Source organism: Ptychodera flava, chromosome 8 (assembly GCF_041260155.1).
Source record: "Ptychodera flava strain L36383 chromosome 8, AS_Pfla_20210202, whole genome shotgun sequence".
In the NCBI taxonomy this organism is placed as follows: Eukaryota; Metazoa; Hemichordata; class Enteropneusta; family Ptychoderidae; genus Ptychodera; species Ptychodera flava.
In genome coordinates, this window is record NC_091935.1 from 41020323 (window position 1) to 41037047 (window position 16725).

Sequence of the window (16725 nt, forward strand, 5' to 3'; positions counted from 1 at the left end):
GTCCCATCATACCATATATGAAGGGTGTAGCACTTGTGGTTACTGAATTATGGACAAATATATATATTTGAGGTCAAAGGTCACCAAGGTCACCTGACATTTTGTCAAAATATCAGAGATATGTGCATGAACAGATGGACTCACGGACGGACATGACCAAATCTATAAGCCCCCTGGACTTCATCCGTGGGGACTAAAAAGTGTGTCTCACTGCATCCTTTTTGCAATATGAATACGATGAGAAACTAAATTTTTATTTTTCTTGGCCTTATACATGGGAGTCTATGGACTGCCTTATACATGGGAGTCTATGGACTGCCTTATACATGGGAGTCTATGGAGACTGCCTTATACATGGGAGTCTATGGACTGCCTTATACATGGGAGTCTATGGACTGCCTTAAACATGGGAGTCTATGGAGACTGCCTTATACATGGGAGTCTATGGAGGTGAAAACTAAAAAGTCCTCTAACACGGCCAAATTTGATCGCATTGTGAAACAAATCGACGTGCATCTGTATGGGGTAGGGTACTATCCACGGTACGTGAAAGTACCCATGATGCAATGCGATTTGTACACACGGAGATCGGCCTGCCCGTTATCCCCATTGCGCGTATGCACCCATAGAAACACGATACAATAGTTGAGTACATGCAGATACAGTCATCAGCGCGTTGCGATCGCCTCGAAAATATTTAGACTGACAGTGGAAGTTTTTCTTGTATTCACGTATATGTATTTATTATCGGCCAGATATAAGGATTGAACTTTTAGCACAAATGCTGCGATGTCTGATACATTGATAGCGTACGTGCATTACCGAGTTACTGAATGTCATGTCAGCTCTGGCTACGCGGTGACACTGACAGAAACACATTTCGGCGAACGCAAGCTGCACTGAATCGACACCCCTTCCAAACCAGCAAAGCTGTTGACGCCGGGTGTGAGGGTTCAATGGACCACAGTTTTCAACAAGCGATCGTGAAAGTTCTGTAAACACTTCAGTATCCTGTGATCGTGCAGAAACAGCGTACTGCGTAGCGCCTTTGTAGTTTTACGTACGGCCAGTGTTGTTTACATCAGCCGGTCCCCGGGAGAAGACGCAACGCAACCCTAAAAAACGCATCGTAACAAAGAGGTTTTGTCAACAGTTGGCAATGCAAAGCCACGTTCCTATCTGTTCTAGTCTTTACAGTTCAAGGACCGTGCAAAAATGAACATTGATTCATATTTCGTGCGATCGAGAAATTACATGATTAATACGGTACATAATACACAGATACAGCCAATGAGCCATGTCATTTGTATTTGTTACAGCGCCGTGTCTCGTACGATTTTAATCCCGTCACAAGCGAGCGTAAGCCTGAGTACAGTGCATGTGCATACAAAAGCAAAATTATAACATGGCAAAGTACATTCTTCATTCCGATGTGACTGTCTGTTTTCAAACTCTATCTCCTCCCTCGATTTTGGGGTCAACATAGGCAAGCAGTATATCGTTGGAATCGTAATTAGTTGCACGACAATCTAATGTTGACCATTTCTCAAAATCCACGTTTGTAATCGAGAAATAGCCAAAATTCCGTTAAAAATCTCATTTTTTACTAAATAATTGCGCTGAAATTTCCAAATGACGGTCAAATAAAAATCTGGGAACATAATTTTACTCGGAGCAAGCATGGCAATGGCGTATGCACTCTTTCAGGCATCATTGATAAAAAACCAGAGAAGAGATAGCTAAAAATATCCCCAAAAGGGCAAAAAAATGAAAACTTAACGACAATTTTCAATGATATGGATCTTTGGATAGAAAAATGCTATAAAGATCCGGAAAAAAACTGAAAAATGTACGTCTTTCGGGCTATCACATTGACGTAACTGCGAACGAGGATAAAAGTCATGCGTACGCATTCGACCTCAATTTCAAGCTGGGGGCTATTTTTGGACAGCTTTAGTCATATTTGTAATGGCGCCCTCGGTGGTAGAATGGTGATCTCTGTGTGTACGAATCGAGTTGCATCATGGGATAAACCACGTACTGTGTATCCTTGTGCAAAGTTTGAAAGAAATTGACCTGGGCATGTCTGAGATATCTGCGTGAACGGACGGACGGACGGACGGACGCACGCACGCACGCACGCACAGACATGACCAAACCTATAAGTCCCCAAGGACGGTGTCGGTGGGGACTAATAAGCTATTACTGACTGATTGTTAGCAAATCATTACTTACATAAGTTACTATATGTGTTTGCAAATCATTACTTACATAAGCTATTACTGACTGATTGTTAGCAAATCATTACTTACATAAGTTACTATATGTGTTTGCAAATCACTACTTACATAAGCTATTACTGACTGATGTTCGCAAATCATTACTTACATAAGCTATTACTGACTGATGTTCGCAAATCATTACTTACGTAAGCTATTACTGACTGATGTTTGCAAATCATTACTTACATAAGCTATTACTAACTGATGTTAGCAAATCATTACTTACATAAGCTATTACTGACTGATGTTCTCAAATCATTACTTACCTAAACTACTACTGACTGATGTTAATACTGGTTTGTTTGAACTTGATACAACTAATAATGGTGTCTTCAAAATTGGTCTTGAATCGTCTGTAATATGATCAAAAGAAAAAATTGTATGACGACCAGAACTTGACACAATGCACTTATGGTTTCTCCTCACCTCGGTTTTACAGGTCTGATTACATCATCAGTATTGACATAAAATCATTGTTTAAAGAACTCTTTTAATAGTCTGTAGAAATGATTGCGTTAATTAAAATACCCATCAATGACTTGGTATTTCCTACAGCTAGTCAGTGTGGGAATAACCGACCAGTGAGATCTGTAAAGCATTCACATCAAAAACTGTGAATCAAAATCAAAACGTGTATGACAACCAAATGACTCTTGTTCTTAATTGGCTGTATTTAATAGTCCACCACCTTTAGTTGTTGTACAAACAATCATCACAGCCAATAACCCATTACATGCAAACTGTTCTATTCAACACTGATTTCAACAAAATCATACTTTAGCATGTGAATGAAGAACATAATGTGATTAAGTTAATTAGATATCAACACTGCAATTTCAGGGTTAAAACTGAGCCTTTAATAAGAAATATTAACATTTGTGAAGTATATGCTTTGTGTATTTGACAGGTGAAAACTTGGAGGTAAGGTGGATGTAATGCCATATATATCCTTGCAATGACGTGTTCCTATGTCAGTGATACACTTTAACTCTAAAACTAAATATTTGAACAATTATGGATAACTTGTATGATGTGAATTTCTGTGACATGGACATGGCAAGCTTGATCTAACAAAACCTTTCAGTTGTTGTTTTCTACAAGAGTGCAGTCTTCATTACAGTAAATCTGCTTTGACTTTGCAAATAATATATTCCACTAACTCCATCAGCTGGAAGAGTAATTTCATGGCACAATACTTGATTGAAGAATAACGTTAACATGCCCATTTCCACATACTTTTTCAGTTTCACCGTATCATAGCACACACATGATGACATGCGATGTAGCTTACCATAAGGCACATATACACTGGATGATATTTTCAAGTCATTTCCTTTACAATTATTGAAGAGACATATACAGGGACAGGAGAACCTCCTCACATTACTATCATAATTTATTTTAAACAGGAACTTCCCCTATAAAAGCAGGATTATCATAAATCTACGCAAATGTAAAAAAGCCATGCTACTGATCGGACGTGCCGTGTTTGGTCCCAGAATCCCATAATTTTGCTATGTTTAGGGCATTCATTGTCATTGAATCTTGCATATGTCTGTGAATATATAGCGACTAAACTTGAGTCGAAAATAAACTGAAAAATTTTTTCCGGTTTTTGTCGGAGAACGCATATGTTTAAAAATGTGTTCCCTATACGACCATTTGACCCCTCTTTGCATATGTCACAAAAGTGCCCATCATGATTATTCAAATTTATTATGCGGTCAAAGCGATGCTATGAGAATAAAAAAAACTCCTGCCCAGTTTATGCAAATGGCCGTGTCATCAGTAATCACCCCACTGTGCCCCAATGGTCCTGTAACTTCCAGTTTTACAGAAAAACGGTCAATGGAAAAAGTTAATTAAAGTATCCCCTTCTCTGATATGAAAAAGTTCATGGTCTAACATATACAATGCAAGAACCGAGGTACATGAATATTCCACATTGATTAAGGGTCATTAGCATAGAATTTTAATACGGAAACAATGCTCATTAATGTAATCTGCATATTTGAATATCATTATACCTCGCATCTTGCACTAATAGGTCTAACAGGTCACAAAATCAGTACACGGTCAATTTATCCACTGTCTAGCTAAAAAAAAATAAGAGATTATTCTCAGAGTTTAGATAGTGTGCTCCTCAGAGAAAGATATTCCCATCCTCTATTTTTACGATACTTTTCTGGTCTACTGTTTGTGTTAGCTGATTTTGAAACTCATGGAGTAAACGAAGTACTCACCACCTTATTTTTATGAACATCATGGAAAATTTTATCTTTATCCAAAGAGTTAACACAGGGAAGATGGCTAATTTGTATTTTATGTGTCAGTAAGTGTTAGATACATGTAATTTGTTTCTCTAATATCAAAACTTACAAAGGTATTACTGATTTTCTTTCTTGATTTTCCAAGAGAGTGGTTTAAAGTTTCCATGAGGAAAGTTTCAGCAAAAGTTAAGTCTTTAAGTTTTGAGGTGAAAATTAGCTAAATTGACAAACCCAAAAGTTGTCCTTCTTGTGACAGCAATACAAGGATCCTTCAGAAATAATGAACGTGACACAATGTTATATTCTTTACAAAAAATGAGATACAACTTTGTATCATGAAGCATCACTATTGAATTGTGGTCTAGGAAAACATCGTGCAATATTTGCTCATCGTATTTTGTGATTCTCTCGCTGTCACCTCACTTTATTTGTTTATTTGTGTATAAGTTTCAAATGAAAAGAAATCTGAGAATGGCAGCATCCAATCATTTTACAGTTCAAATCATTTTAAAATTCTTTCAATGCACTTGTGACTATTTTTTTAAAATTAGCAAGCAAACAATATTGTCAAATATGTTCTGGCACCTGTTGAAGTTTTCACATGTACTAAATCTGATTTTGAATCTTTGATAGTTGTTTTCAAATATGTTCTATACAATGTCATCAATTCTCATTTCTTCTAAGATTGGTCAATGATTGACAGTTAAATCATTTTTACTGTTCTTAAGGTGCTGCACTTTTTATCTAAAAGATGAGATGGAAATCTATTCCCTGACATGTGATCTATTGTCATTCTGGTTCCATCTATACGTATGATCTACTCTTATAACCCTATCTATGCATACACCTTGATATGTGTTTCAAAGTCCGATTTGTGGAGCAAGGAATGTTACCTTTTCTATACCTTGCTAACATGCACATATCTATGTATAGAGTTATTTAATGTATTCCGCTGTTTTTAAATTCCTAAAGTGTCATTTCAATTTTAGTTGTTCAGGTGTACCTGTAATTAATTCTGTTACCATGGAAGTGAGGCATGCATGCAGTCTTTTGTAGACAATAACAGAAAAGAAAACAGAAAAGAAAAAAAAAAATTTTGACTGTGAAAAATAATACATTCTAAATGATAATCTGACTAAACAAAAATAAAATGAAGCAGGAATGGGGCTTTCTCCACTAGCAGGATTTTCTCCTCCCTGACCATTAGCAAGACTTGACTGATGAAAAGCATTCTACCAGAGACACAGCATTGAAAGCTAGGATAAGAGTTGGCTGACAGAATATTTGCTTTAAAAAACAGACTGTAGAAAGTGAATGAAGATACTTGTGTAAGATTGGAAAGGGCAAAGAGCGATAGAATTATTGGCAAAGTACTGCACCAGCTTTTGCAGATTTGATGTGCATGCACTGGTTGTATCTATCATTAAAATTAATTAGCTGCTGTACTGGGATTGTATCTGCTATTACATGCTATACAATACAATTTGAAGACAAAAGGCAGTAGCATTTCAGGGAAGGAATTAAGCAATTGCTGTGAAGTTTCCTTGATATGCCATCTTACAAAATTCATCCAAGCTTTTCCAAACTGATTGCAAAATCTTGTTGACTTGCTGACAATATGATATCCTTATTTAGTTTTGTCACAATATACAATAAAATCAGTGACTACCTTGTTCAGTGTCACTGTTTTCAACTGAGGAGTATCCTGAACCTGGGGCTGCTTTATATGATGTGGTAGTCCTATAGTGTGTTACATTTGATAATCCACTATGGCTGCTTGGCATGGTTCCAACTGATGATATGGACAGACTTCCAGAGTGAGTTGATGATGTTTCATCAGTTCCACGTTTAACAAACACATTTGTTGTAACTGTTGGTTCATTAACTTTTACTCCATGTGTTGCAAACACGTTTTTACTTGGGTCAGGAGGCATTACAGCTCCAGCAGAGGCAAAAACATTCTTGGCGGAATTGTTCTGAGGTGGGTAACTAACAGTAGTTGTCGCACTGGTTTGACTTTGAAAAGTGGTACTTGAAGTTGTGCTGTTCAAAGTTGGCACATTTCCTGGTGATGAAAAACTTGAACTTCCAACAGTTGAAGTGGCAAAAGACAAAGTCTGCCCACTGAAAGATCCTGTTTGACATGATGTAGTTGTAGGGGAAGTAGGCTGGCTGTCTGGTGGGCTACCAGTTGAAAATAATGGTTTAGAAGGGGCGGGAAAACCTGCAGCAACAAAACTTTGGTTACAACCACCCACATTCACAGCTTTGTCTTTGAAAGCAGAACCTGGAAAACAAATTATGACAATTCTCTGTCACATCTTGTGCAAGAATCTCTCACTTGACTTGGAGTTTTTGTCAGATGATACTCAACATGAATTGTTAATTTGTGTTCAGTTTAAGCTTTAGTTAATTTCTGTTCAGTTTTGCATTAGTGTTGTGAAAGCAAAAAGCTGTATTTGTGCATAGGTAGGATATTGCTGGGATTACAAGCAGCCAAAGAGCATTACATCTGAGAAGGGAGGGGCCCATTGCTGTTATCTACATTTGCTTGATAAACTTACACTAGCTGTGTGCATTGCACAGCATGCAAACTGTGCACCACACACCCACGACCTAACAGTTTAAAGTCTAGTCTCAGGTTACATTACATTTGTAGTGGAAGATACGAATCATAAAAAGGGACTTGGAGGTTGATTACACCATAAGTACATGCTTACAAGCCTTTATGATAATATTATTGACCAGTCAAACCCTTGTGTACATGTCTTGCTTCACTCCTTCAATGTGGAGTGAAAGCTTCACAATACTTTGTAGCAATCTTTAGATCAACATGTAAGCAATTTGATGTTAACTGTTTCAAAATAGCATCCCAATACTGTGCATTGCTATCAGTGTTAGCCATGCCTAACTGTGCATAGCTATCAGTGTTAGCAATGCCTAACTGTGCATTGCTAGCAGTGCTAGCCATGCCTAACTGTGCATCGCTATCAGTGTTAGCCATGCCTAACCTAGCAAGCACCCAAACCACCTGGCAGCATGTCATGATACAAAAGTTGTGTGAAAATCAAGGTCGTCGTATTCTACTGGTATCTTGCCATCCTGCTAAGATAATTTCAATTGTCTAACACCTATGTATTATTTACACAGAATATTGATTTATTTCCAAACCTGTTCAAAATCGCATTTTCAATTTCTGAAGATGGTTGAAAGAATAACTTGAAGAAAGGTATACTTACTTGGAGATGCTATGCTTCTCTGGCTCATAACATTGGCAGATGCTTTTTTAAATTCTCCGGCTTCATCAGTACTATCTTTATGACTGTCCTCATCTGTGTGAAATTAAACAAAGTATGGTCATTCATGCTGACAGGTAAAAATTGGAAACAATTGATGAAATGAAGTAATGACCTGTCTACAATCATACTGTCCATGCAAAGTGACAGATCACTGTTACCCGGTTTTACCAATGTGATACATCTGGCCGTTAAATCCTTTGTGCCAAAAACAACAATTGCAGCATCATTCCTGCATTCATGCAAAAAGTAGCGTAGGTTGGTGACAAACATTTTTAATTTCATTTCGTACTCACTATTGAAACATTTCTGTGTCATAAGTTGACACAGAAAATGATAAAATCACTCATATTCAAAACATAGCATCAATGACACTTAGCTCACATTCGGTTTGATGAGGCAGGCCAGAGCGAGTAAACTTGCCTGGGAACATGCATACCAAGTTTCAAAGCAATCCGAAAAGCAATTTCAGAGAAAATGATTTTTTGACCAAAAATGGGCAACAATTGCCACAAAACTACAAATATGAAAATTTCATCACAATTTGAAGACACTCAAGTAAGGTTGCCTCTAGGTACATGCATACCAAGTTTTAAAGCAATCAGAATAGTTAATTCAGAGAAAATGATTTTTATGACCAAAAATGCAAAAAATTATCCTAAAAATACAAATATAAAAATTTCATCACAATTTTAACAAATCTGACAGCAGTCAACACTAGGATCAAGAAAATTAAGTTTCAAAGCAATCCAATGAGAACTTTGGGAAAAAATGATTTTTTGACCAAAAATGGGAAAATGCCCTAAAAATACAAATATGAAAATTTCACCACAATTTGAAGAAGTCTAACAGAGGCCAACCCTAGGATCATGCAAACCCACTTTCAAAGCAATGGGATGAGCAGTTTCAGAGATTTTTTTCCCAAAAATTGGGAAAAATTCCCCCAAAAATACTACTATAAAAGTTTCACAACAATTTGAACAAACTAACTAAAGTCACTATAAATAACCTGCACACCAAGGTTTAACCAAATCTGGCACGTGGTTACAGAGTTTTAGCAATTTGCTAGATTTTTCTTTTTTTTTACCTCATTTGCATATTTTTGACACTAACCTGTTGATTTGAACAAATTCACATCTCCACCCCTGGGGGCACCTGTACACCAAATACTAAGATGGTACCGGTAGGTGCTGCAGTTTTGGAGTTTTTGATGTAGACGGATATACATCTGCACATACACACACACACACATACTTACATACATACAGACATACAGTCACCACTGACTTACCATATAAGTTCTCTTTGGTATATATGCACATACATGTACCAAATGTGAGTCAAAGTAGGAGAGAATACAACTTGTCTGGTGTATAGAGGTATTGCTACATATGTCCATATTAGTGGCTACATGTGGGATTAAGGTGGCGGTAAAGGCTAGAGCGTCAGTTATAAACTTCAATAAAACTATTAAAACATAAAAGTAGTCAACATTCTCTGTGGAATAAAAAAAACTAGACATTTGGGCACAAAGGCATTGCAGAGTTATAGCCCGTTGAAACTTCTGAAAAACTGACCAAATAAGAGGAAGTTTCGGAGTCCTTAGTGTATTAACTATGGTAGAGGTCCCCTAGCTTTTAAAAAAATGTTTGAAAAGGGAAAGTCATTTTTTACTGTTTTTCAGGAAAGTTTGACAAGGCAGTGCTTGCAATCAGAATGCGTGACTGCTATTGTAAATGCATTTTTAGATTTTTTGAGTGTCAGAGAGGTGTCAAAAGTGAGATTAACCAAAAAGACTGCTCTGTGACTTCAAAAGAGGGGTGCAAATATGGCTTGTTTTCAACATTTTTGACAGAATAACAGTTTTCCTACATAATTTTATACCAATTTAATCCAACCTTTGAAATGAGATATGACATGGAATTTTTACAGCCTATTAACAAGGTTACAGATAAGATTTGTACGGCACAATTTTCCTGTATTTGAAGTACTTTTTGAAAAATCACATTTTGAAATTTGAAAGAATTTTTAATAATTTTTTGATATGTAAACCCATGTAAAATCATAAAAACAAATTTTATTTACAAATCCTGCCGTACAAATCTTACAATTAATAGTGTCAACATATTTATGACTAATTTGGTAATATTAATTTATCATTAAATTCAAATATGTGAAAAAAATATGAAAAATTAAATTTTAATATTGATTGGTGTCATATTTCAAAATCATGGCTACAAATATACAATTTTTATATATTTGGAGAGAGTATTAACTAAGGGAGTTATCGTAAAAATTTGAACTAAATATCTTGATTCTAACACTTGAAACTTGACATTAACTCTGAGAAAAGAATTGGTGCAAAAATAGCCTTTACCGCTACCTTAATGGAGGTTACACCTAACTATACAATGATTTCTACTATCTAGAATGTAGACTTGGATGACTTTGGTTACAATAACATATACGAGTTTCTTCCTTCACCTCAAATTGCCATGTCGTTGATTATTGATGTTGATGTCAATACTACTTCAAACAATTCTTTTGTAAGAGTATAGGAGTCAAAGTTGCCGTTATAGGATTATGACGAATCAAAGACTTACCACCACTGACAGTGTCAGGATCTAGCTGTTCATCAGCCTGTCTCTGCAATACAAAACATGCATAGCAATAATTAATATGAATATGGGCATGAGTGTATCTAGGCCCTATAGCAGCAATTATATCTTAGCATTTAGCCACATTCCTCCCTGTTACAGTCATCACGTGTGTCTTAGCATTATAGCCACACTTTCCCATATCAGCCATTAAGTATATCTTAGCATTATAGCCACATTACTCCCTGTTACAGTCGCCAAGTGTGTCTTAGCATTATAGCCATATTTTCCCCTGTCAGCCATTAAGTATATCTTAGCATTATAGCCACATTACTTCCTGTTACAGTCGTCAAGTGTATCTTAGCATTATAGCCATATTTTCCCCTGTCAGCCATTAAGTATATCTTAGCATTATAGCCACATTACTCCTGGTTACAGTCCCTCTTCAAGTTATCAAGTGTATCCTAGCATCGTAGCCACATTCCCCCTTCTCTATTTATATCAACCTATGATCTATGTATTCTCAAATGTAAACACGAATTGTTCTACTCTGCTGGAATGGTGTTCTGGACTCTACACTTCCATGAGATCACATGTTGGCTGTATAAACAAACCAACATGTATAAATGCATATGGAAATACACTTATTGCTATGTGAGTTTGTGCACATCGAATTCACAGTTTATCATACATTTGACCTATATTTGGACAACGATGTATGAACATGGAATGACCTATCATTTTGTTGACAACATTACAGTTAGTTTCAAGCTGATATAGCCTGGCAGTTGATGAATTAGAGATGATAAAACAACAAAATTCAAGTTAAATCGCAATAAATTAAAAGACAACAAGCTTTGAAAATCAAAGCAATAATTTCTCCCTCTTAATGATAGAATCACAATTGTAGACAAGGTTGATTTTAATTTTAGGTTTGAAAGTTAAAGTTTGAGATGGTGTACATTAGTTGTCTAAAATACAACTTTATCTTTTTCACATATACATGTAGTGTTAGCTGAAGAATTCTTGTTTCTGAAACTGCTATTTTGAATTCTCAATTTTCCTGCCATTTTGTCCCAAACACAAAAGGCAGCAATTTTTGTCAGTGCTCAGGAAATGTGGGATGATATATCTTTAATTGTTTGACTCGTTTGTAGAGCAGAAAGTCACTAACATAACATCATGGCCCATTGACCCATGACTAACTTGCTCCTCCCTTTTATCACCTACTTGTATCTCAGCTCCATAGCTTTTCTATCTTTATAAGAATCATGAAATTGAGTGAAAATGTTAATAAACTACCAGTGCCAAAAAATCAATCTGACTTCATTCCTGACAATCTCTATATTCCCCAATGACATAGATTCAAATTTGTATTTCAAAATTCACACTTGAGATCCAGGATTATCAATGTACTTGCTTACCTTCACTCGACCTTCCATATTTTGTCCAAACACAAATTTTGGTGGTGCAACCATTCCAGTCTTGCTTTCTACACAATAACAGAATACAGATATCATTTGTTTAGGTCTTTTCATTCAATCAATATCATGTTATCACAGGTTGTGGTAGCTCACATTTTTGCATATATTTGCATGTTTGCAATATTAATTGTTGAAAAAGTAACCATTATAGTATGAAAAATGTGCTGTTTATGTCATAACCTATCAAGGAAAAGTATGACACACGGAGTGCATCCATTTGATACTTGTTATTGAAACTGATATCTGAACAATGAAACACATTTTCAGTATCTATAAGTGATGGACTTACAATGAACAGGTAGTCTGACAAAGCATGATATATAATAATACAAAAATACCGTCAAGGACACTATGTGCTCACATTCGGTTTGAATTGGTCCATTCCAGAAATATTTAAACCAGGAAAAACAAGAATGACAAAAGCAAATAAGTCTCAAACTTAGGTACTGGAGGTCATCTTTAGGAACATGCATATCAACTTCTATAGCAATGGGAGCAAATGTCAACAACAAAAAACAGAGAAGGCTTGATAAAAAGAAAAGGTGGGAGTGGGCAAAAAATGCACAAGGGATCTGGTAAAAAAGTAATCCTACATCATCAGTCTTCTAGACCCTACCACCTCCTGAATATCAAATGTTCCACCCCTTGGTATTACATAAGACCAAATGAGAGGAAGTACATTTACAACCTTGGAGATTTTTTAATTAATGCCATGAGTGTTATCATTCTAATGTAAACAGCACTTAAGGTAGTTACAGATAGTGAAATGCCTTCCACTGTGGGTGGTGATTACAACATCTGGAAATTATCCTGGATCCAAATTTCTCATCAGTTCTTGTATGTGTTACATAGAAAAGTTGCAAAAATTGGTCCAAAATGAAAAAAATCACCTCAGCTTTGTTTTCTGGATCAAATTTTCCTACAAATTGATACCAATATGACAAAATTATGTTCAAAGCCTTCAAAATTGTCTAACAACATATCCTGGGTTGGTGTAGGTCATTTAAGGTCATAAACTGAGAAAATTACCTAAGCTATAAGAATGTTGGGGTTTCCCAACACTTTGAGCAGAAAATTTATCTAATAACATCTTTCGGAACTTTATACCAAATTACAAAGCTATTAAACAAGGGACTTTATACCAAATTACAAAGCTATCAAACAAGTAATTTTGAGATAAAGTTTTCTTGACCAAAAATGACAATATTGTCTTAAAAATACAAATTTTTATGTCATCTCTGTACGTCTGCGTACCAAATATGAAAGCTGTCTGTCCAGGGCTTTTAAAAAGGAAATACTGTTTAAGATTTTTTGATCAAAAATGACAAAATTGCTTAAAAATAGTAATTTTCCCAATTTTGTCATAATTTCAACAAATTAGAAGAGTAAAACCCTCGCAAAGAGACAACCCAAATTTCAGAGCGATTCGATTGGCGCTTTCAGAGAAGAAGAATTTATTTACTGAAAATGAGAAAAATCACCAATAAATTCAGCAAAAATACAAAATTAAGGATATCTTCACAATATTCATAAAACTGTATAAGGTTCACCTAAGGTACTTGTACACAAATTTTCAAAGCAATCAAAAAGGCAGTTCTTGAGTTATTTATTCTTAACCATTTTCACATTTTGTAAGCTCATTTGCATAATTTTGGCAATGCAGACTTCATTTGAACAAAATCCCATCTATAGCCCAGGATGCATCCACACACCAAATACCAAGCTGAAATGTGCAGCGGTTTGAGTGTTTTTGATGTTGACGGACATACTGTAGGTACATACATACATACATACATACATACATACATACAGACGCCATCGACTTCAGCCTATACGATAAACTCACATTGGTATAACCAAATGTGAGCTAAAAATGTACTTTTTCTAAGTCTTTCAACTGACTTCTTTCATGGCATGGGAAGTCAGCTACCATGGTAAACAGGAGATGCATTTCAAAATATGACAAAATATAATGTGTATAAAGCTGCAACATCTTACTCTATCCTTCTTCATCTCCTTCATTCACAATTGCAGTGTTTCATCTAGGATGCTACACCAGGGGGGATTGGTCCCCCTCTACAGGAATTTTGAGGGGGATTTAAAAATTTTAGGGAACTGAAACATATTATTACGTCTTTACATGTAAGTTTTAATTTTGCATTGATGTCACTTGTGATATACATACTACAAGCCATAAATCACTTGCTAAACACAATCCAAGCTGCCGGCTGCAAACACCATCCTCTATAAGATTTTTTCAAATGTCAACAAATTGGGATATCACTGTTGTGAATGTATAGCACTTACAAGAGTGGCAGACAGCTCATTAATATTCATAAGCATTAATATTCCTGAAATAATTGTAGCTTGCTACAATATTCTGTATATTTGTTTATACATATTCTGTATGTTTGCTTTCTTAGGGCTTAATGTACATTCAAACATCAAAATTAACAACAGCTAGCCATTCCACTGTACCTTCAAGGTTTTTTCATTTTAACTGAACTGTCTGCACTAACACAAAGCAAGAAAAAAATCTCTAGTAGCTATAAAGGAATGTTTTGTAGCTTCCGTAAAAAATAATATACTTGTATCATCCCTCACCACTGTAAGTTTGGATGAACAATGCCCTATACAAACCAGTTAGCCGTATTTTTCTAGTGACCTAGGTGGTCTTGTAGTTTTGTGCGCAGACTCAGTAGAGCTAAAACGAACAACTTTGAGGGTCGGACTAGTCAGCCATATTTTGAATGCTGAGTTTCTCGATGTCAGATTCACTCCAGTTGCTTTTTGTCAGTCATTTTGGAATGGGAAAATAACAAACAGAAAGGTTGGTTGCCACCGACAGTTAACTTTAGGGTTTATTTGCCCAAAAATAAGTCAGTGCCTGTTCACTGAATTCAAAAACCGCACCCATTGACACCACAGCTTGCTTGTGACTTTCATTGCATGCAGTCAGAACATGTTTCTGTAGTCCAATTTTTGTGTCAATTTTTGCTATCGGAATTATTTTCATAGTGTTATGGACATTCATACAATGCACAAAAACTTTGTCTCCTTTTCTCAATCGTACAGAGATAATATGACACTATGAGGTTATCCCTCGATATCACTCTTGGTGGGGTCGTATTGCTGCGAGTGCGGTTGTGGGCCGCATCACACGAGTCGAAGACTCGTGTGATGCGGCCCACAACCGCACGAGCAGCAATACGACCCTACCAAGAGGTGATATCGAGGGATAACCTCTTTATCATATACCTATCCCCACGTTATTGAATGAATAAATCTCGTAACTATATTAAAATATGATACATTTCACTGTGGTTTTTCTTGATGGACTACATTTGTTTGCGTCATCTTGCTAAGGCGGATTGATATACTAGCGTCTGACGTAATCTATCAGCTGGCTCATTGCCAATTATTTTACGGTTGAGCAGAGAAATGCTTGAACTCTGTCATCAAACATGTAGGATATCTACCGAATCGGTACGGTACATGCAAGTGTTGTGTTTGGTATTATTTTCCAGAACGAATTTACCATGAATAAACGATATTTTTCAAAGTTGTGCTTTTGAATTTGACGGTCCTCCACATGTCCGATTTGCTTGTCGTCTGCGCGTCTGTGCTTATGCACGGACGGAACAGCTGGTCTGTCATCGATCTGTCAGTGCCCGTACGGTGTGATGCATGCTCTGCTCTTTAATTTGTTCGAATTGGTAGCACTACTTGCAGGTTAATCCGATATCGACACGTGTTTTATTTAGTTACCCCGCATTTCCCTATGCTTCAAAACCCTGCCACTTTTGGAGATCGGACATGATATCGTAGTCAAAATCATAGACGGGCACCATAGTTTGTTTTGCTTAAGGTGCCACCATGTAAGTAGTCCGGTATGCAAATCAACAGGCCGTATCAGGCTTTGTTATGTAAATCAACAGGTCGTATCACTTTTTCATATGCAAATATTCAATTGAATGAAAGAAAGACGCGCTGATCATTCCTTTCATATGCAAATCAACAAGGCGTATCAGTGTATTGACATGCAAATCAACATGATAAATCATGTCACTGAACTCAGTACAGACACAATACAGGGCATAGGTATATGATAAAGACACCTTATCGGGCTACGGCAATGAACTTTTGTGAACATTAACTCTCAACTGGCTGACAGGGTTTCATATCAGCATATGGAAATTAACGCGTGGTTTATTGTTTCAACAGCATTTTATTGAAGCAGTTCAAAAAGTATCAAAATTGAACTAAAATTAGTCCCTTCCATGTAAATGTTCTTGGTACACTATACAATGCCTATTGCTACACTGTTAACGGGTGCCGATAACAGATCATATGCATTGAAGTGTGACACTCGTGATTAAGCAATAAAGCACACCCAGCGACGGTATACCACGAAATTTTGACAAGTTCACGACATATATGCACGAGCGATAGCGAGTGCATATATGGAGTGAACTGGTCAAAATCGAGTGGTATACCGTCACTGGGTGTGATTTATTGCTATTATATTATAACAGTATATTGAAATTCTGGTGTGAAACGTCAAAAACGGATTTTTGCTCACGCTGAGAGCTCGCGCGGATGCCAGCCGTGGTATATCGCCAATATACCACGGTTCTTTTCGCGTCCTGACCAATCAGATCGCTGTATTTGCACCATCAATATACTGGTATGATTTAATATTTGATATGCCATTCTAGCCAGCTCAGTGCAGTGCACGATGGGTCGCCCCTTCTATGTGCAATTGGCGGCGCGCAGCACACAAAAGAGGGGAAATC

General features: G+C 36.5%; 1 protein-coding gene across 5 annotated transcripts in view; it reads right to left on the bottom strand.

The window, feature by feature from the left end:
- Positions 1–16725, bottom strand: part of LOC139139362 (ran-binding protein 3-like) — a 59923-nt gene that overhangs the window by 26194 nt on the left and 17004 nt on the right. For 3 of the 5 annotated variants that reach the window (XM_070708254.1, XM_070708255.1, XM_070708256.1), the window contains 5 exons: positions 11870–11937; positions 10452–10494; positions 7792–7884; positions 6222–6839; positions 2549–2635 (listed from right to left, as the gene is read on the bottom strand). In XM_070708254.1, coding sequence (XP_070564355.1) covers positions 2549–2635; positions 6222–6839; positions 7792–7884; positions 10452–10494; positions 11870–11937 — 909 coding nt within the window. The remainder of the gene's footprint in view (positions 1–2548; positions 2636–6221; positions 6840–7791; positions 7885–10451; positions 10495–11869; positions 11938–16725) is intronic. The other 2 variants (XM_070708257.1, XM_070708258.1) reach the window with 1 other exon arrangement.